At 44.2% G+C, this 23154-nt stretch overlaps 1 protein-coding gene across 2 annotated transcripts in view; it reads right to left on the bottom strand.

Moving 5' to 3' along the window:
- LOC140740441 (septin-7-like) overlaps positions 1-23154 on the bottom strand; it is a 103532-nt gene that overhangs the window by 47974 nt on the left and 32404 nt on the right. For both annotated transcript variants that reach the window (XM_073069575.1, XM_073069574.1), the window contains exons 3-5: positions 13225-13331; positions 9565-9665; positions 9302-9436 (exon numbers count right to left, since the gene is read on the bottom strand). In XM_073069575.1, the coding sequence (XP_072925676.1) occupies positions 9302-9436; positions 9565-9665; positions 13225-13331 (343 nt within the window). The remainder of the gene's footprint in view (positions 1-9301; positions 9437-9564; positions 9666-13224; positions 13332-23154) is intronic.

Genomic DNA, 23154 nt, shown 5'->3' on the forward strand with positions numbered 1-23154 from the left:
ACTGTCACATGGCACAGGCAGTATTCCCGAGATTACCACCTTTGTCGTCTTGCTTCTCAACATCCTTCATAACTCCCTGTACTCTGTTTTCAGGACCTCCTCCCTTTTCCTACCTATGTTGTTGGTACCAACATGTACCGCGACCTTTGGCTGTTCTCCTTCCCACTTCAGGATATCTTGGACGTGATCAGAAACATCCTGGACCCCGGCACCTGGGAGGCAAACTACCAACCGTGTTTCATTCCTGTGTCCACAGAATCGCCACAGTTTTGTGGTAGAAGTACAACGAAAGGCAAAAACTGCTACAAGTTACAACAAAATATATAACAAGGCAAAAAAATAATGAAGTAGTGTTTATGAGTTCATGAACTGTTCACAAATATGATGGCAGAGAGGAAGCAGCTGTTCCTAAAATGCTCAGTGCGCACCTTCAGGCTCTTGCATCTCCTCCCTGATAGTAGTAGTGAAAAGAGGGCATGTCCTAGATGGTGGGGTCCCTAATGATGGACAACACCTTCTTGAGGCAATGGCTTTTTAAGATGTCCTTGACAGTGGAAAATTGTGCCCATGATGGAGCTGGCTGAGACTACAACTCCCTGCAGCCTCTTTTGATCCTGTACATTGGAGCCTCCATAAAAGCTGGTAAAGCAACCAAAATGCCACAGTACATCCACAGAAAATTGTTGGAGTCTTTGATGACAAAGGAAATCTCAAGCTGCTGTGCCTTCTTCTTGATTGCAACAATATGCTGGGCCCAGGATTGACCTTCTGAAATAATGACGTCAGAACTTGAAGTTGCTCACCTTTTCCACTGCACCTGTGTATATACATGCGCGCATTTTCTCCCGATTTCCCTTCCTCAAGCCCACATCAATTTCTTGCACTTGCTGGCATTGAGTGCAAAGTAGTTGCTGCAACACTACTCAACCAAACGATGTATCGCGCTTCCATATGCCTCCTCTTCGCCAGCTGAGACTCTGCTAACAGTGGTGTCATCATCGATTCATAGGTGGTGCTTTAGCTGTGCCTAGAGAGAGCAGTGGGGGGGAGGGGGGAGAGATTACTATCAATCCACATTGACTGTGGTCACCCAATGAGGAAGTCAAAGATGCAGTTGTCCAGAGAGGTACAAAGGCTTATATTTTGAAGCTTGTTCTTTAGTATTGAGGGGATGATGGTGTAATCAATAAAGAGCAACCTGAGAATGGAATTACTGATGATCTTGCTATATTTTCAAAAAGTAGTTGATCTAAGGAGTAGCAAATGAGGGAGATAACTCAGTGGTAAAGAGCACAAGGCAGCTGGCAGAGCTACAAGATGGAAAGCAGTTGCTGAAAACCGAACACTGGGAACTCCCACCAGTTCATCTAAACAACATCTGCTGCTTGCCGAAGTCAGAACTGCCTTTTCTGGTTGGCTGCCAGTGAGTAGTGGTGCTCCACAGGGGTCTGTGTTGGGAACACTTCTTTTTATATTATACGTCAATGACTTGGATGATGTAATTGATGGTTTTGTGACCAAGTTTATAGACGATACCAAGATAGGTCAAGAGGCAGGTAGTTTTGAGGAAGCAGCGAGGCTACAAAAGGACTTAGATAGATTAGGAGAATGGGCAAAGAAGCAGCAGATGGAATGCAGTGTTGGGAAGTGCAGAAGAAATACAAGCATAAACTTTTCTGTAGTTAGAGGATTTCAAAAATCTGAGGTGCAAAGGGACTTGACAGTCCTCGTGCAGAATTCCCCAAAGGTTAATTTGCAGATTGAAGAAGGCAAGTGTGATGTTAACATTCATTTCAAAAGGACTAAAATATAAAAGAAAGGATGTAATGTTGAGACTTGTTAAGGCTCTGGTAAGGCCTCACTTGGATTATTGTATTTTGGGCCCCTTATCTAAGAAAGGATGTGCTGACATTGGAGAGGGTTCAAAGGAGGTTCACAAAAATGATTTCAGGACTGAAAGACATGTCATATGAGGAGCATTTGATATCTCTGGGACTGTAATCACTGGATTTCAGAAGAATGAGGCAGATCTCATTGAAACCTATCAAATGTTGAAAGGCCACAGAGTAGATGTAGAGAGGATATATTCTACGGTGGGGGAGTTTAAGACCAAAGAATACAGCCTCAGAATAGAGGAGCATCCTTTTAGAATGGAGATGGAAATAAGGAATTTCTTTAGTCAGGGAGTCTGAGAATTCATTGCCATGGACAGCTGTGAAGGCCAAGTCATTGGGTGTATTTAAGGCCGAGGTTGATAAGATCTTGATTAGTCAGGCCATAAAGGGATACGCACAGAAGGCAGGAAATTGGCTGAGAGGGAAATGGACCAGCCGTGATGAAATGGCTGAAAGGGTTACCATATGAGGAACATCTGGAAGCTCTTGGGCTGTTTCCCCTGGAGTTCAGCAGAATGGGGGGGGGGGGGGGGAATCTCATAGAAACATTCCAAATGTTAAAAGGACTGAACAGATTAGATATGGCAAAGTTATTTCCCATGGTAGGGGAATCCATGTCCATTTAGAATGGTGCTGAAGAGAAATTACTTTAGTCAGAGTGGTAAATCTGTGGAATTTGTTGCCATGAGGGCCGTGGAGGCCAAGTCATTGGGTGCATTTAAGGCAGAGATAAATAGGTTCTTGGTTAGCCAGGGCATCAAAGGCTAATGGGAGAAGGCAGGGGAGCGGGGATGACTGGAAGAATTCGATCAGCCCATGACTGAATGGCAGAGCAGACTCAATAGGCCAAATGGCCTACTTCTGCTCATATATCTTATGGTCCTCACAGCACTATGGTCTAAATCTTGATTTCAAGATTCTGATCTGACTGACTCAATGTCAACTCAATGGGACTTGGTAGTAATTCAGGTCATTGCTTCCGTGGTACCAATCTTTAAACTCAACCCATAGCAGCTTAAAGTCCTTCGGCAGACTTCCTTAATGGCCACTAAAGCTTTAGTTTCCACAGGGACCACAACAGAACTTTCTCCTTCCACTTTAGATCCCTATCCAGTTCCAAGGAGATATCCTTAACTTTGGTTCTGAGCAGACCATCTAAATCACTTGCATCTACACAGACAGATCCATACCTCTCATTACACTGTCCCCATCATCCACACATTGCCTTTACCTTGTATTGTGAACACAAATACTCTGCTCAGGCTACTCATCCTCTCTGTAGTCTCTACTCTCATCCAAACAAGTTTTATAGACTGTGTACCTGTTGGATTTTAAATACTCTGGCATTATCGTGTCAGAGGATCTGTCCTGGGAACAGTATGTAAGTGCTATCACAAAGGCAGCACAACATCGCCTTACTTTCTTAGAAATTTGCACAGGTTCGGCCTCTTCTACCACATTAAGAAATTTGCATACATGCGTAGTGGAGCATAACCTAACTGTTGCATCACAGCCTGGCATGGAAATACCAATACAATGGAATATTCTAACAACTGAACACATTTACAAGCAGCGCCGCCACAGAAAAAGCAGGATCCCTCAAAGACCTTGATGATCCAGGCCAAGATTTCTTTACACTGCTATGATTCGGAAAGAAGTACAGGAGCCTTAGGTCCCACACCAACTGGTTCAAGAACCGTTATTACCCTTCAACCATCAAGCTCCTGAAGCAGCATGAATAACTTAACTCAATACCAAACTGATTCCTCAACCTATGAACCCACTTTGAAGGATTCTATAACTCATGTTCTCAGTATTATTTATTTCCTTATATTTTTATTTGCATATATTATCTTCTTTTGCACATTGGTTGTTTGTCACTCTTAGCTTGTGTGCAGTATTTCCCTTGATTCTATAGTACTTCTCTGTCCAACTGTGAATGCCAGTAAGAAAATAAATCTTTGGGCAATCATTGGTGGCACTGGATTTTGATAATAAATTTACTTTGACTTTGGACTTGCACAAGAGCCAAGGCTCCACCACCATCTGGATTTTCAAAGGAACTTAACAGATAGTATTCAGCCCCTGAAGCCTGCCTTGGTATTTAATAAGCAGACAGAGTGGATTTTCTGCACTAACCCCCATTCCTTGATTCCCTCAATATTGAAAAGGCAATCAATCTCCAAGCTGAATGTAGTCAGTGACTGAGTCACCACTGTCCTACCACCTGGGTAAAGAAGGTTCTCCCCTTCTCTGTCCTGAATGGCTACATCTTTGCCATATAACTATGATCCATGGTTCTACACACCACAGCCAAAGGAAACATCAGCCTGCATCTACTCTATCAAGATCCATAAAAATTTCATACATTTCAACATTACCTCTCACGTGCTTCAACTTATGGAAGTACAGACCCAATACTCATTACACAACTTCATGTACTGAAAAGCCAAATCTAACTCATTTGTAGTCTGATTCTTTGGCTAATTCAGCAGTACTCAATCTAAAGATCATGACTATCTGTTGGAAGCTACATCCACGTAACGTTATAACAACCTCCCCACCGACTTTACCTACAATGTAAATCTCATACTCATAAATCTCATACCTCCAAATCTCATACTCCAGCTCGTAAACCTATGAGTAAAGTTCCACATGCTCTAGACACTGTTATGACCCCAGCCCCCTCCTTTGTGAGAATCGCGAGAGAGAGAGAGCAGCCTTACAGTTTGGAATGTGGGCTGGCCTCTCCGCCAGACAAAAGCCATGGACGTAGCCATTGTCTTGGGAGACACCTTTGTGGAATAAGGGACTGGACTACGTGCAAACCCTCAGGGCAACGTGGGCTGGGTGATGGGGGAAAGATTGCCTCACCCCCACCCTGATTGACATCTACAACCCTGCCAGTCCAGATAAAAGGTGGACTGCCGAGGCGGGGCCTCAGACGCACCAAGGAGACACACGAAGAAGACACGATAGCGCTTCCCGTCGGAGCGGGAAGCCATTTTGAAGGAAGCCACGTGCGTTAGATTCCGGATCGGGAGTCTGTGGCTGAAACCAAAGGAAAACCGTTTTAACTAACAACCGGGATTTTCTTCGTAAAGACGACAGGCAAGTGTTCCTTCTTTCTCACCACTCTCTCTCTCCAACACGTGAAATGCCAGCGGTTCCCAAACGGAAAGCCTGAAAATTTATGAGTGACTTTTATATTCCATTGGACTCAGTATTCCCCTAGACAATGATAGAGCTTATTTCTGATTGATTATTACTATACCTGTGCTTTAGATTGAGTTTTGACGATGTATATGATCTGAATGTTTTGTATTAACCATACGTTTGTGCCCCTTTATAAATAAAAACGTTTGAAAATAGTATCATCAGACTTCAGCGGACCTCTCTATCTTTGCTGGTAAGTCACCCGGTTACTGGGAACGTAACAACACTAACAGTAGCCGTACAATATAGTTCCCACAGACCATAGCCTTGCCCTTGTCTCAACTGATTGTTATTTTAATTAGTCAATGGATAATTAATCAATTGGCTCAGAGTTAGGAAGCAGAGGATGGTGGATGAATGTTGTTTCAACTCTTCAACATCAGTAGAAGAAAGAGCTGATTGTGGACTTCCGGAAGGGTAAGACGAAGGAACACATTTGGCGAAGCGGTCTCTCAATCTACGTCGGGTTCTCACCAATAGGCAGGAGGCCACACTGGGAGCACTGGACACAGTATTTGACTCCAGCAGACTCACAGGTGAAGAGTCACCTCACCTGGAAGGACTGTTTGGAGCCCTGAATGGTAGTGAGGAAGGAGGTATAGGGGCAGCTGTAGCACTTGTTCTATTTACAAAGATAACTGCCAGGAGGGAGATCAGTGGGGAAGGATGAATGGACAAGGGAGTCACATAGGGAGTGATCCCTGTGGAAATCGAAAGTAGCAGGGAGGGAAAGATGTGCTTGGTGGTGGGATCCTATTAGAGACAGTGGAAGTTTTGGAGAATTATGTGTTGGACGCTGGGTCTGGTGGGGTGTTGAGTGAGGACAAGAGAAACTCTATCCTTGGTAGGGTGGCGAGAGGATGGGATAAGAGCAGACATGCATGAAATGTTAGAGATGCAGTTGAGGGCAGCATTGATGGTGGAGGAAGGGAAGCCCCTTTCTTTGAAAAAGGAAAAATTCTCCCTTGTTCTAGAATGAAAAGCTTAATCCTGAGAGCAGATGCAGTGGAGACGGTGGAAATGAGAGAAGGGGATGGCATTTCTACAAGAGAAGAGGTATAGTCCAGCTAGCTGTAAGAGTCAGTGGTTTATAATATTAGATAAGCTGTCTCCAGAGATAGAGACAGTGAGATCGAGAAAGGGGAGAGAGGTGTCAGAAATGAACAAGGTAAATTTGAGGGCAGGGTGGATGGTGGAGACAAAGTGGATGAGGTCGACGAGTTCAGCATGGAGTGCAGGAAACAGCACCAATGTAGTGTAGTGTAGGAAAAGTGTAGAATTTGAGGGCAGAGTGGAAGTTAAATGCAAAATTGATGAATTTGAAAGTGCAATATTAAATTCAAAAGAGTTTGTTGTTTTACGAATAACTGTTTTTCCTTGTGTAGGGTTTGGAGTGTTTGCAGTCACTGGAAAAATTAAGCTTGTACTTTAACATTCCATCTTTGAAAGAAATTTCTAGCTTACGCCATCTGATCAATTTAATGGAGCTAGATTTACGGCTAAATCCAGTTACCAGTAGTAAGAAGAATTAGACAGTATGTAATACACCTGTTATCCAAATTGATGAAAATTGGGTACGCCTGGGTTATTTAACACCAAGATGTGAACTTATAATACAATGTGCATGTTCTTCAGTAACTATTGTTTGAAATTGTGCTTGTGTTGATTGGTGTAAAACCAGAAGACCTGAGTTTAGTTACAGTAAAACTCCAATAATCTGACAAGTGAAGAGTCCTGATGATTTGACATCTCACTCACCAGGTAACATTTGCCAGGTTACCTTTGGTTTTAGGTATCAAGTTCCTGTGTTTCCATTCAGTTCACCTCGGTCCTGTTTCCCACATTCTACTTAAACTGTGTGTGGCTCCATTTCATACGGTCCCCAGTTGCCAGGTTTACCAGAAATTTATAATACTGTGCAACAGGTTCATAAAAATGAATTTTTTAAAATGCTGCTATTAATTTAGTCAAGTTTACTTTCACATGTACAGATATGAAGTACAGGTAAAATGAAGAAGTTACACCAGCAGCCCAATGAGGCACATTGATCGTGTGGATAGTCAGAGGCTTTTTCCCAGGGCTGAAATGGCTAACACAAGAGGGCACAGTTTTAAGGTGCTTGGAAGTAGGTACAGAGGAGATGTCAGGGGTAAGTTTTCTTTTTCACAGAGCGTTGAGTATGTGGAATAGACAATGGTGGAGCTGGATATGAAAAGGTCGCTTAAGAAACTCCTGGATAGGTACATGAATCTTAGAAAAATAGAGGGCTATGGGTAACCCTAGGTAATTTCTAAAGTAAGTACATGTTCGGCACAGCATTGTGGACCAAAGGGCCTGACTGTGCTGTAGGTTTTCTATACCAATCTTCATAGAACGATCAGAAGCATAGAGAGTGAGCAGTTTTAAGTTCCTGGGTGTCAAGATCTCCGAGGTTCTAACCTGGTCCCAACATATTGATGCAGTTATATAGAAGGCAAGACAGCAGCTATACTTGATCAGGAGTTTGAAGACATTTGGTATGTCAACAAATACACTCAAAAACTTCTATTGATGTACCATGGAGAGCATTCTGACAGGCTGCATCACTGTCTGGTACGGGGGAGAGGGGGCTACTGCACAGGACCGAAAGAAGCTGCAGAGGGTTGTAAATTTAGTCAGCTCCATCTTGGGTACCAGCCTACAAAGTACCCAGGACATTTCTAAGGAGCAGTGCCTCAGACAGGCAGCGTCCATTATTAAGGACCACTAGCACCAAAGGCATGCCCTTTTCTCACTGTTACCATCAGGTAAGAGGTACAGAAGCCTGAAGGCACACACTCAACAATTCAGGAACAGCTTCTTCCCCTCTGCCATCTGATTCCTAAATGGGCATTGAACCATTGGACACTACCTCACTTTTTTTTTTAATATATAGTTTACAGAAAATAGTACAAAAAACAAAAAAAGTCGAGTGAGCAGCAGTTCCACAGCCTCGTCAATGAGAAAGGTCAGAGGAGAATGAAACTATTTCAAGCTGACAGTAACTCAAATAACCAAACATTTCAACAGTAGTGTGCAGAAGGACATCTCCGAATGTCCAATACATCAAAACTTGAAGTGGATGGGCTACAGCAGCAGAAGAGCACAGTGGGTTGAAAGGTGTGCCTAATAAAGTGGCCACTGAGTGTAGATTACTAGGGAAATGGGCTGAGTGGCAAATGGATTTTAACACAGAAAAATGTGAGGTGAATCACAAACATGGGAGACTGTGAAGATACTAGAATGTGAAGTGATCCATATTGATATATTAAACTAATGTAGGACATACTATAAAATGGTAGGGCACTAGGGAGTGCAATGGACAGGGGCTTATTACATTGAAAAGTGAATCTCATGTAGAAGTGGGTGGTAAAAAAGGGATTTAGAATGTTGGCCTTCAGTTTGGTTATTGAGTATAGGAATTGGGGCATTATGCTGCAGTTATACAAGTCTTGGTGAAGCTGCAGTTGGAATACTGTATAAACTTTTGGTCACCCTTTGAGGAAAGATGTGGGTAAACTGGAAAAAGTGCACAAAATACATATGAGGATGTTACCAGGACTAGAGGGCCTGAGTTATAGAGAGAAGTTAGCCAGGTTAGGTCTTTATTCCTTGCTATGCATGAGAATGAGGGGTGGCCTTACAGAAGCAGGGCTCATAGATTTAGTGAGAGGGGAACGTTTTAAAAGGGACTTCCAGGGCAGCCTTTTCATGCAGAGGGAAGAGTACATGGGATGAGCTGCCTGAAGAAGTGGCTGCAGCTGGTAAAACAGTATTTAAGAAGCACTTGGACAGGTACATAAAGGGGCAGGGTTTAGAGAGATATGGGCTAAATGCAGGAAATTAGGACTAGCTGTGTGGGCACCATGAATGTCTTGGATTTGTTGGGCCGAAGGGCCTGTATCTATGCTGTAGTGCTCTATGATTCTACTAATATGCATTAATTACAACATTTTTCAGCCTCCAATCTAATTTTAAAACACAGCATCCCCTCTCTTAGAGGTCTGGCCCAACAGCTTCCCAAACTAGTCCCCTCTTACAAAACTGATCCTGTCACTTCTCATCAATCTGCAATAACCACTTCTCCAGCCACTGGCCAAGAATGATCCACTGACCCAGGGAGTTGTTGAAGCAGTGAGATAGTGCCTAATCCTGCCCTGTCCAAGGCTCACCCATGTCCTGAGGGTGCAATGAAGTATAGGCAACAGTGCACCCGTGTGTCTGCCATCTGACGCCGGTTCACACGGGACTCAGAGTTCAGGAAATCTTCAAACTTGCTGTCGATGTAATTCACAACCGGCTGCCAACTGCAAGGAAACCAGATAAAGCATCAATCAGTGATAAGACACAATCACTCCTCTGGGTGATAAGGCAACTTTCCAAGAGTGCAGTTTACATAAGATGGAAGAGGTGGAAGGAGTAAACCCTGACGTACCAGTTACTATTGTCCACCGCATCTCCAAACCCTGGGGTGTCGACAATGGTCAACGTAAGTTGCACTCCTCCTTCTTTGATTTGAACTTTTGCATGTTCAACCTGGAAACATAGAAAAACAGCGCTCAGGAGATTGGTCAACTAAAGCAACCTTTGCAGACAAATCGATGAGGAAGAATGCAGGGCAAATCTGCAGAAGAACACATAAAAGTGAATAGGCAGGCGATTATGGGATTCTGAAGCCAATCGGAGTTAGCGCACACACGTGCTGTTTAGGTGGTGAGTTTTGGAGCTTTCAGAGACACACAAGCCCAAACTAAAAATACCTACTAAAGCTCTAACAAGTCAGGGGTCAGGTGAGGGTGACCACACAAAAGCAATTTGAAAAGCTGACAACTTCCTGCAATGGACTAACCCATCAGCACTACCGGTCCCTGCACAAATACAAGCAACCCACCCAAACACATCAGACATTGCTCTCCACCACACACACACACAGCATGAACATCTCCACAAGCAGACACACACTGACAAACACTATATAACAAAAGGGTGTGGCCCTAGGAGTTAACAACAGGAATAGTGGGTCCCTATAACATCTCATGAAATTAGGTCCGTCATGGACAAAGAAACCTCTTGCTGATCACCACCAACTGCCTGTCTTTAGTGATGACTCCATATCCTACATTGATTGTACAATACTTGAAAAAACCAAGGAAAGCACCAAGAACACCAAATATAAACACAATAAATTTTGTCAATTCTGGAAATTCAAAACAACATACACAAAATGAGGGAACTCAGTAGGCCAGGCAGCATCCATGGAATTGAACAATTAGTTGACGTTGGAAGACAAGAACCTTCTTCAGGACTGGAAAGGAAGGGGGAAGATGCCAGAATAAAAAGGTGGAGGTGTGGGGAAGAAGGATGCCTCGAAGGTAATAATGAAGCCAGGTGGGTGAGAAAGGGATGGAGATGAAGGAATCTGATAGGAGAGGTGAGTGGACCATGGGAGAAAGAAGGAGGATGCTTGGCAGATGAGAAGAGGTTAAGAGGCCAGAGTGGGGAACAGAAAAAGAGGGAAAGATTATTTTACCGGAAGGAGAAACTGATGTTTATACCATCAGGTTGGAGGCTAACCAGATGGAATATGAGGTGTTCCTCCTCCATCCTGAGAGTGGCTTCATCATAGCACAAGGTCATGGCCGATATGTCAGAACGGGAATAGAAATCGGATTCAAATGATTGTGTACAGGGAAATTCCAATTTTACCAGATAGAGCAGAGCCCTTTGTCAAAGAACACAGAACATTCCCTAAGCAGGAGATTCAATGCTTTTCATTGAGATTACCAAAGAACACTACTGATCAAGTCCATCATGTTCTGGAAAAACAAAATTGTTATATTAGGTGTCCATCAAAAAGTGAGGCAATCAACCAAAATCTCACTAATCCATATGCCACATATGACAGTATTAAGAGTGATCACTGCCCAGTGGAGACAAATCCCCAATAGATCTTGCAGCTAAAAAGTGGGTATTAATGACATTCTCTCTCCTTCCCTGTTCTATCGGGCAAAAGGGACAAAAACTTGAAAGCATATACCACCAGACTCAAAGTAAGATTCTATTCTGCTGTTCTAAGACTAAATAATTCCCTAGTATGATAAAATACTCTTCACCTCACAATCTTACCTCATTAATCTTGCACCTTGTTTACTTGCACTTTCTCTGTCGCTATTATGCTTTATCCTGCATTGTTATTGTTTTACCTTGTTCTACCTCAAAGTACTGTGTAATGATTGATGTGTATAACAGTATACAAGACAATCTTTTTACTGTATCTCACTACGTGACAATAATAAACCAATTCCAATTGTTTAAGGCCATTAATCACAGAAACTTATGCTCTAGCATAATGAGCTGATAAATCAATCACTATACCATTATCCAGTTCAATGAGTGTAGAAATATATGGTTACAGTACCACCAGAAGCAGCTGTGTCAAACTTCCCTAGCTGCATTAGAAAATGTTAAACCCAAAAGCATTACCAATAGGTCGAGTTAAGCAACGACATGGTTGACATCTAAGTTCCACAGAGCTGCTGTGAAATTGTGTATTATCTGGTAGGATAGCGGCACTCTTGGTAACAGTGGCTTCTACAGGGCCAACCAAAGATGTTAATCCCTTTTTAAAACATTTTTGTATGATCACAAGACTATGCTGAACGTTAAAAACTTAAAGTTACGCAGGTCTCCCCATCAGCAAGTTGCTCATTGGCAGAGAAACCGAAAAAGCTGGACTTAGTGCAGAACATGTTGATGCCTACCACAGAGAGATATCAAAGGTGGTGTACAATCTAACAGCAACTAATTGTCTTAGTTACTTTTGTTATGGTCGCAAGACTCTTATGACCACATAGCTAATGTGGAACGTTACACAATGTTACACACGTTACAATTCTGATTCACTAGTTTATGGTGAGACCGACAGCAGGACAGCTCGTGGCTTCAGTCATAGCAAGGGCTATCCTCAAGCCGTGATGTTGCCTACTTGCAAACTTTGAGGACAGAGGTGTTGGAATATATGCTGGAGGTGGCATGGCACAGCATCCATGCTACCTGTGTTGCCCTCCAGTTTGCTCAGCCAAAGACAAGTTGTAATGTGTTTGACTACCGCCTGCTGCAACACTCATCGACTCGGGGACTTTAACTATATATTTTTTGTGTGCCTGTATTTTATTGCCATCTTATAAGTGCTATTTGTGCTTTGTGCTGTATATGACTGTTGGTAGCATGTTTTGTATCTTGTCCCCAGAGTAATGCTGTTTTGTTTGGGTGTATTCATGTACAGCTGAAAGATAATTGAACTTGAACAGTGAACATCTATCTGCACTACCATTAGTCACAAGGAAAATAAACATGTGACAAAGAGCTGTTTCCATTTGCAGAAAGGCGAGGAAAGGATCCAGACAAATTAATCAGCCAGTGTAGCTACATTAGTATTTTGATAACATTGCTGATTTGGAGTTGGTAAACAGGGCATAATATCAAAGCTTACACATAATGTACTCTGCAGAATTGCAATAAACTTCAGGAGGTCATAAACAATACTACATGGAAGGGGCAAACTCAAAATGGACACAATTTAACACAGAACACAAAATGACATCCGTTGATTAAAAGACAAAAAAGGGGCAATATGAGCACAATGATACAAAAGGCACGTAGGAGCTGAGAAATTTGGTAACTTAAAATATTTGGTCTTGTACTCTGTTAATTAAGGTAAGAATGCTGGATGAGTACACTGAATTCTTGGACCACACTTTAAGGATGTCAAAGCTGTAAAGGCGGAAAGAAGAGAGAATGTACCTAAGGTGAGAGACCAGCTCCATGGAGGAGGTGGTGACAAACTTCCACTTCCTTTCGATGTGAATACACACTCATGAAATACACAGTAGAAGGCAAAACTCAGAGACAGCAGCATATCTCTTGCACAGTTTTAAAAACAGAAAATACTGGAAGATCAGACAGCATTATTAATGTCTCAATCTGACCCTTCATTAGAACTGTTTCACTTGCCACGGATGTTACCTGATCTGCTGAATATTTCCAGCACATTGTTTTTATTTCAAATACTCAGCATCTCCAGTTTTTTGATTACCTGTACAGTTTTCTTGATCCTGAGTGATGGACCGGGGTATTCTTTAGAATACAGTTCTGACAGAAAGAGTGAATTGATCAATGTTGATTTGCCAAGACCCGACTCACCTGTTGGAGGAAAGATAATGCAGTCAAAAACAGTCAAGCATGGGTTTAATGGGGTTATCCATGTCTAACACATATTCACCCTTTTCCAAAGAACCAGTTGACAAGATGCTTGGAGTTGGTTACAACCTTCTCAGTTTAGCATAAACTCTACCTATTCTGTGCATCTATAGAATTTACACCCAGCTGAGGAAACTATTTACTATATGACTTTGAATTAGAAACATAGAAAACCTACAGCACAATACAGGCCCTTTGGCCCACAAAGTTGTGCCGAGCATGTCCCTATCTTAGAAATTACTAGGTTACCCACAGCTTTCTATTTTTCTAAACTCCATGTACCTATCCAAAAGTCTCTTAAAAGACCCTATCATATCCACCTCCACCACCGTTGCCAGCAGTCCATTCCACGCACTCACCACTCACTGCGTAAAAAAAACTCACCCCTGACATCTCCTCTGCACCTACTCCCAAGCACTTTAAACTTGTGCCCTCTTGTAACAGCCATTTCAGCACTGGGAAAAAGCCTCTGGCTATCCAAACAATCAATGCCTCTCATCACCTTATACACCTCTATCAGGTCACTTCTCATCCTCCGTCGCTCCAAGGAGTAAAGGCCAAGTTAACTCAACCTGTTTTCACGAGGCATGCTCCCCAATCCAGGCAACAACCTTGTAAATCTCCTCTGCAGCCCTTCTATGGTTTCCACATCCTTCCTGTAGTGAGGTGTCAGAAACGAGCCACGGTCCCGAATAATGGCTTCAAGACAAATTCAAGGAAACAAAGTTTATTAACAGTTCTGCAGAGCTGGGTGCCTTCAGAGAAGGGAACCCCGAACCTTACAGGGCAACAGGTTTTATCCTTCTTCCTTACTCCTCCCCTCCCTGACTCGGGAGGTACATAGTCTTATCCCATTCCATATTTGGAGTTGTTTTTTTACACATTTCTGTAAAACAATAGTCCATATCTCAGGATTTCAATGATTCCACAAGCAATTAATCTCGTCAGGGCTTCTGCATTCCTGCTTATCAGACATAATTAAATCACATTTGTTTACTGACTTTAACCCAGACATAATTAAATCACATTTGTTTACTGCACCGACCCCCCCAACCTCTTTCAGAAACGCACATTTTAATTTATGGCTTCAGCTCTCACGATTCCACCCTTTTTCTTTTTAAGATGTGCGTAGCAGCTAGCATTTTTCCTCTTTCCAGGGGGCCCACCGTCCTTCCTCCGCCCCCCGTGGAGGGTCAACTTTCTTCTTTAATAGCATAAGTTTTAGCTCGTTTGTCCCATGTTGGGATATCGCTACTGCCTGAAGTTGTAACACACTTCGTCTTATTAGTGCTTGTACACAGGGAATGAGGCAGGGTAAAAGCATCAAACTCATTAATCCACCTCCTACCATCCAGAGTACTGTTCGCCACCAACCGCCTTTATTATGGACCTGATAGTACGGCTTACCATTTTCCCAACACCCTTCTGCTTTTATCATAACAACGGTCATTTACATGTGAGTGGGATACGAAGGATCCTGGGAACACCATCTGCCCCACTCGTACCACGGTTCTGCACTTGTCACATTTCCCTTCAATTTTCCCGACATACAGAATCAAATATATTACAGTCAATAATGTTACAGTCCACATAGAGTTCATTTTTGCTGCCTTTTTAGCTTCACTACCAACGGTTCTTCACCGGGAACACAGGTCCACTCAGTGCGGCTTTCGGGCTTCACCGGTCCTTTTACCCTGGATGCGTGTGTCCACCCTTTTTCTTTTGTCCGAACTGCAGCTTCAGTCGTGAGCAGGACCTGGAAAGGGCCTTCCCACTGCGGTTGGAGCTTCTCTGGCTTCCAAGTTTTCACCAGAACCCAATCTCCAGGCACGATCTGATGTAAAGCAAAGTCGAGCGGCGGAGTCTGGGCCAAGAGACCCTTTTTCCGCAGTTCTGCAAAGGAACGGGATAATGCCAGTAAATAGTCCCTTACAAAGATATCGCCCCCTTGTAACGTGGGGTACCCCTCTACCTTATTCCAATATGGCAGCCCAAAGAGCATCTCATATGGGGATATCCCTATATCCTTGTGGGGTGCAGTTCGTATTCTCAGGAGAACGATCGGCAAACACTTGGTCCATGGTAGCTTGGTTTCCAACATCAACTTGGTTAGCTGTGCCTTCAGGGTGCTGTTCATTCGTTCTACTCTTCCCGAACTCTGGGGATGCCACGGGGTATGGTACTTCCATTCGAACGCAAACATGTCACGACTGCTCTCTTCTAGCGGGCAACTCCAGAAGGCGTCTTTTAGATCTATTACACTGAACCATTCATGGTCAGGGGAGATCTTACTCATCAGCGTGTAAGGGTTGGGCACTACCGGGTATCGGGTTTGGACTACTGCATTTAGGCCCCGCAGGTCTTGTACCATCCGATAAGTCCAATCTGGCTTTCGCACCGGGAGTATTGGGGTATTATATGGTGACATACATTCCTCCAGTAGTCCGTCAGCAATCAATCCCTCAATCACCGGCTGCAGCCCTTTTCTTCCTTCCATCGCAATGGGGTACTGCTTCCTTCTCACTGGGCGACTGTCCGGTAACAAGGTAATCTGTAAAGGGCTGATGTTCAATCCTCCCGTTTCCCTCTCTATACCATACCTCGGGCTCTATTTTCCGATCGTCTTCCTCTTTTAATGCGAATAGTTTTACTATTATCTCTCCATTGCTTGGCACTGTTCCAATACCCAATTGAACTTGCAGATCTCTTCCTAATAGATTAAATCCTGCCGAGGGCAGCAGGAGGAGGTCTCATCTGGTTGCTCTATCTTCATATCCGACTTCCACATTGTCCACAATTGGCACTTGTATTGTCTTTCCTCCGATACCGGATACCCCCATTACCTTTGTTCCAGTTCGGGCGCCGGGAGGTATCTGGATTACGCTAGATCTTTCGGCACCCGAATCTACCATAAAGGTTGTATCTGACCCTTGGGGACCTACTTTTAAATTTACCAGGGGTTCCTGCCGATAATTCATCCCCAAGGGGTGGAACCCCTGACCTCCCTAGTCTTCATCTTCCATCATGGCGTACGAGCGCACTTCCCGTCGGTATCTGGGGCACTCGTGCCTTAAGTGTCCCTCTTCGTTGCAGTGAAAACATCTAGGGGCCCTCCTGGGTCCCCTACTTCGATCTTGGCTGCCACTTCGTCCCGGCCATGGGTCTCTTCTTTCTCTTTTGTCTGCGGTCACCTGTTGGACCGTCTGGACCATTATCTTGGCTGCTTTCTTTTGTTTCTCTTCGTCCCTCCTGACAAAGACCTTCTGAGCCTCACGGAGTAATTCACTCAAGGGCTTGCTGTTCCAATCTTCCATTTTCTCCAGCTTTTTCCTAATGTCCGGCCAGGCTTTGGACACAAGCTCTACTCGAATTAGTTGTTGTCCCACCTCTGTCTCTGGGTCTACTCCTGCGTATTGTTGCATATTTTTCCGAATCCTATCCAGGAAATCTGACGGGGTTTCATCGGGGTTCTGGTGACTTCCAAAGGCCTTAGTGAAGTTGTATCCCTTTGGCACAGCCTGTCGTATCCCTTTTATCATGTATTCGCGTACATATCGCATATTCCTCCTTCCGTCCTCCGATTGCTTATCCCATCGTGGGTCTACTAATGGGAATTTTTGTTCACCTGGTCCATCCTGGGGCTTCTCCCTTTCCCAGACTGCTATTGCAGCTTGTCTTATCATTTGCCTTTCTTGTGCAGAGAATAGGGTCCCCATTATTGAGTACATTTCATCCCAGGTGTAGGTATTTGGTCCCAGGAATTGGTCCAATTGTTCCGCAAGGCCCATAGGATCTTCTAACAGATTTTTCATCTCTTTCTTAAAGGTCCGTACCTCTGTACTCGTCAGGGGAACGTTCACGTAACCTGTTCCCCCTTGTGCCCCTCCCATTGGGACTTCTCGGAGGGGACACATTTTTGTTTCTTCGCCCTCTTTCTTCATCTCTTGGTTTTCTTTCCTTTTCCTCTCCGCCCTAGTCTCTCTTTTGTTTTCTTGGTCAGATTTTTGCCCTACCTCCTCTACTTCGTCATCACCTTGCTCGGTGCCGACTCTCCTCCCTACTGCCGCCATATTATCTTCTCCCTCTGCTCCCATAACGGGTGCCGTTGGAGGCGCCGGAGGTATGTATGGAGGCGGTAAATTATCCAATACCTCCCACTTATTTCTTCTTTTATCTTCCTCTGCTCTGGTTTCCACCTTAAAGCTTTTCGTGGTCACTTGGGGGCCGGGCATCCAGCAAAAAGCATAATCGATTTCTTCTTGTTTTACGTTAGGTTTTGAGTTTACATATATATTTAGAGCCTGTTCGACCCAATCTTCATTGGATCCAAGTCTCGGCCACCAAACGGCTGTCCCTTGGATTGGTTGGCGGGACCACAATTCACAGTACTGTATCATCCTTTCCTTTGATTTTCCCTTTAACCTCCCACTTCCCCAGTCGTCAAACATGAGACCTAAGGGACTATCAGGAGGGACCCCGGGGTATTTTTCATCGTTGGCGCCTGGATTTCCTTTACTCTTTTCTCTCTTAGACCCCTTATTTCCCATCTCAAGGACTTGCCTGGTTCCTATCCACCCGCAGGCTACCCCGTGGTTCCGCACTCCTTGCGCACCACGTCACTGCAGGAATTTAATTTGAATGTGACCCACCTAGCTCGATCACTCCTGTCCAATTCTGGAACCTGTATTCCCGCGATCGCCCAGGAATCCACACGCAGGCTACCCCGTGGTTCCACAATTCTCGTGCACTACGTCTCTGCTGGATCCACCTGCAGGGTAACCCCGTAGTACCACAATTCTCGTGTACCACGTCACTGCAGGATCTCTTACCTGGGTCCTGTGCACAGAAATTACTCGATCGCTCACTGTCTCGACTGCCTCGACAACCCCTCTTTGCTTCCTTGAGTCTGCCGGATATCACTCGCTCAAGCCGCGCGGGGCGACGAACAAGGAATCAGGGACTGCCGAACTCGGCAGAGTGCACCTTCTCCGATGTCCTTCCTTGCCCCACTCACGGCCGGAGTGTGGATCCCGGACGAGCCCCCAAGTTGTCAGAAACGAGCCATGTTCCCGAATAATGGCCACGAGACAAATTCAAGGAAACAAAGTTTATTAACAGTTCTGCAGAGCTGGGTGCCTTCAGAGAAGGGAACCCCGAACCTTACAGGGCAACAGGTTTTATCCTTCTTCCTTACTCCTCCCCTCCCTGACTCGGGAGGTACATAGTCTTATCCCATTCCATATTTGGAGTTGTTTTTTTACACATTTCTGTAAAACAATAGTCCATATCTCAGGACTTCAATGATTCCACAAGCAATTAATCTCATCAGGGCTTCTGCATTCCTGCTTATCAGACATAATTAAATCACATTTGTTTACTGCACTGACCCCCCCAACCTCTTTCAGAAACGCACATCTTAATTTATGGCTTCAGCTCTCACATGAGGTGACCAGAACTGAGCACAGTACTCCAAGTGGGGTCTGACCATGGTCCTATATAGCTTCAACATTACCTCTTGGCTCCTAAACTCAATCCCACGATTGATGAAGGCCAATACACCATATGCCTTGCTTTGAGCGTCCTAAGGACTCGGACCCCAAAATCCCTCTGATCCTCCACACTGCCAAGAGTCTTACCATTAATGCTATATTCTGCCATCATATTTGACCTACCAAAATGAACCATTTCACACTTACCTGGATTGAACTCCATCTGCCACTTCTCAGCCCAGTTTTGCATTCTATCGATGTCCTGCTCTGACCTCTGACAGCCCTCCACACTATCCACAACGCCCCCAACCTTTGTGTCAACAGCAAACTTACTAACCCATCCCTCCACTTCCTTATCCAGGTCATTTATAAAAATCACGAAGAGTAAGGGTCCTAGAACAGATCCCTGAGGCACACACAGGTCACCAACCTCCATGCAGAATATGATCCGTCTACAACCACTCTTTGCCTTCCGTGGGCAAGTCAGTTCTAGATCCACAAAGCAATATCCCCTTGGATCCCATGCCCCCTTACTTTCTCAATAAGCCTTGGATGGGGTAACTTATCAAATGCCTTGCTGAAATCCATATACACTACATCTACTGCTCTTCCTTCATCAATGTGTTTAATCACATCCTCAAAAAATTCAATCAGGCTCGTATGGCACGACCTGCCCTTGACAAAGTCATGCTGACTATACCTAATCATATTATACCTCTCCAAATGTTCATAAATCCTGCCTCTCAGGATCTTCTCCATCAACTTAACAACCACTGAGGTAAGACTCACTGGTCTATAATTTCCTGGGTTATCTCTACTCCCTTTCTTGAATAAGGGAACAATACCCGCAACCCTCCAATCCTCCAGAACATCTCCTGTCCCCATTGATGATTCAAAGATCATTGCCAGAGGCTCAGCAAGCTCCTCCCTCGCCTCCCACAGTAGCCTGGGGTACATCTGATCTGGTCCCGGTGACTTATCCAATTTGATGCTTTTCAAAAGCTCCGGAACATCCTCTTTCTTATTATCTACATACTCAAGCTTTTCAGCCTGCTGCAAGTCATCACTACAATCACCAAGATCCTGTCCATAGTGAATACTGAAGTATTCATTAAGTACCTCTGCTATTTCCTCTAGTTCCATACACACTTTCCCACTGTCACACTTGACAGGTCCTATTCTTTCACGTCTTATCCTCATGCTCTTCACATACTTGTGGAATGGCTTGGGTTTTCCTTAATCCTGCTCACCAAGGCCTTCTCATGGACCCTTCTGGCTTTCCTAATTTCCTTCTTAAGCTCCTTCCTGTTAGCCTTATAATCTTCTAAATCTCTAACATTACCTAGCTCTCTGAACCTTTCATAAGCTTTTCTTTTCTTTTTGACTAGATTTACTACAGCCTTTGTACGCCACGGTTCCTGTACCCTACCATAACTTCCCTGTCTCATTGGAATGTACCTATACAGAACTCCACACAAATATCCCCTGAGCATTTGCCACATTTCTTCTGTAACTTTCCCTGAGAACATCTGCTCCCAATTTAAGCTTCCAAGTTCCTGCCTGATACCCTCCTAATTCCCCTTACTCCAATTAAATGGTTTTCTAACTTGTCTGTTCCTATCTCTCTCCAATGCTAGTGTAAAGGAGATAGAATTGTCATCACTATCTCCAAAATGCTCTCCCACTGAGAGATCTGACACCTGGCCAGGTTCATTTCCCAATACCAAATCAAGTAGTCTCTCCTCTTGTAGGCTTATTTACATATTGTGTCAAGAAACCTTCTTGAAAACACCTAACAAACTGCACTCCATCTAAACCCCTGCTCTAGGGAGATGCATTATTACGAGATTCAAGAGCATATTCTGTATTATGCTGTTTTTTTGTACTACCTCAATGTAATTGCACATGGCATTAAAAGAAAACATTATCTCAGTACATGTGACAGGAATATACCAATACAGGCAGTCCCCGGGTTACATACGAGTTCCGTTCCTGAGTCTGTCGTTAAGTTGGATTTGTACGGAAGTCGGAACAAGTATATCTGGTATTATTTAGCGTAAGTTAGTCAAATGTTTGTCTTAGTATATATTTTACCTTTCTATGCATATAAAACACTTAAGAAACGTATGTATTCCAATAATTAAACCACTGCGTTGCTTAGTAATAATTGTACCTTTAATCGGGGCAGCGCCTTTCACATGCTCCATTATTCTCACTTTATCCGTTATCCTTTAAAATTGTTCCAATCGTTGACCGCCTGTAGCCTAACACCTCTCCAATGACTGATGGCATTTCACCTCTTTCCAAACGCTTTATTATTTCCACTTTATTTTCAATCGCGATCACTTCCCATCAATGGAACAGAAACATTGCGGGTGGCGGGTCCCGACCTCCGCCGGCTCCCGAGGTCCGCTGGGTCCTAAGGACCACCACACTGAGGCAGGCTAAATGGGACAAGTGGGGGCTGTGCTGGGTTTGGGTATTTGATCCTCCACGATATTCCGCATAGGTATTTAAACTGGAGGTGGTAGTGTTTTTTTTATGAGGTCAAGTTACGAGCTCGACATCAACCCGGCACAGATGGTACCGGAGTCACTGGATCGACATCAACCCGGCATGGGAGCGGTCTGTCACTGGATCGAACTCGCTGATCTCACTGCGCCACCAGCCAACCGGAACGGGGGGGGGGGGGGGGGGGGCAGGGTGAATCTTACTAAGAAAATTTTACGCCAAATACAAAGTTAAACACTCAACACAGTGTCAATGGCAATGTCTTAAAATGACGGATGGCATCGCGAACCAACTTAAAATGGTGGACAGCATTCTCCTTCCTTGGTTCGTAAATACGAGTTGTCCGTAAGTCGGATGTTCGTAACTCGGGGACTATCTGTATTCCATGGTGCAATATCCTCTCCTATCAGATTCCATCTACTTCTGCCCTTTGTTACTTTATCTATCAACCTCCAACTTCTTACATTATTCCCACTCTCCTACTCCCTCACCTACATCTACCTACCACATCCCTTCTTCCCATACCTTGTTATACTGCCTTCTTCCCCTCTTTCCTTCCAGTCCAAATGAAGAATCTCAACCGAAACAATGAGTGCTTACATCCCTCCACAGATGCTGCATGACCCACTGAGTTTCTTCAGCACTGTTTGCATTGCTCCAAGCTTACAACATCTATAGCTTTTCAATGCCTCCAACAATGCTAAAATATTCACTGCTTAAAATTAATTGTTCATGTTTAAATGTGGCACATTTTAGCATCCTATCATTAACCTCATCATATACAACATTAATTTATTAGGCATTCAGCAGGTAACCACAAACAAGACTCATCATTTTAAAGTGTTCCCAAAACAACTGCCAAAAGTCTGAACTTTCATTAGTATTATTTGCCTGCTATAGTTTACAGTTGTTTCTGCCGGCACTTTTCTGCTCACAAATACCCTAATACCTGGAAAATGCCATGTTATTTCAAAACTTAATCCATAAAGTTTATGAGTTGATAGAGGCCACTGTAAAACTCGCTCATGAAAATCAAACAGTAAACTTTACAGCAACACACACAAAATGCTGGTGGAACGCAGCAGGCCAGGCAGCATCTATAAGGAGAAGCGCTGTCGACGTTTTGGGCCGAGACCCTTCGTCAGGACTAACTGAAAGGAAAGATGGTAAGAGATTTGAAAGTAGTGGGGGGAGGGGAAAATGCAAAATGATAGGAGAAGACCGGAGGGGGTGGGGTGAAGCTGAGAGCCAGAAAGGTGATTGGCAAAAGGGATACACAGCTAGAGAAGGGAAAGGATCATGGGGCAGGAGGCCTAGGAAGAAAGAGAGAGGGGAGCATCAGAGGGAGATGGAGAACAGACAGAGTGCTGGGCAGAGGGGAAAAAAAGGAGGGGGGAAACTAACTATATCAGGGATGGGGTAAGAAGGGGAGGAGGGGCATTAACAGAAGTTAGAGAAGTCAATGTTAATGCCATCAGGTTGGAGGCTACCCAGACGGAATATAAGGTGTTGTTCCTCCAACCTGAGTGCAGCTTCATCTTGACAGTAGAGGAGGCCATGGATAGACATATCAGAATGGGAATGGGACGTGGAATTAAAATGTGTGGCCACTGGGAGATTCTGTTTTCTCTGGCGGACAGAGCGTAGGTGTTCAGCGAAACGATCTCCCAGTCAGCATTGGTCTCACCAATATATAAAAGGCCACACCGGGAGCACCGGACGCAGTATACTACACCAGCCGACTCACAGGTGAAGTGTCGCCTCAC

The sequence above is a fragment of the Hemitrygon akajei genome, chromosome 17 (assembly GCF_048418815.1).
Source record: "Hemitrygon akajei chromosome 17, sHemAka1.3, whole genome shotgun sequence".
Classification (NCBI taxonomy): domain Eukaryota; kingdom Metazoa; phylum Chordata; class Chondrichthyes; order Myliobatiformes; family Dasyatidae; genus Hemitrygon; species Hemitrygon akajei.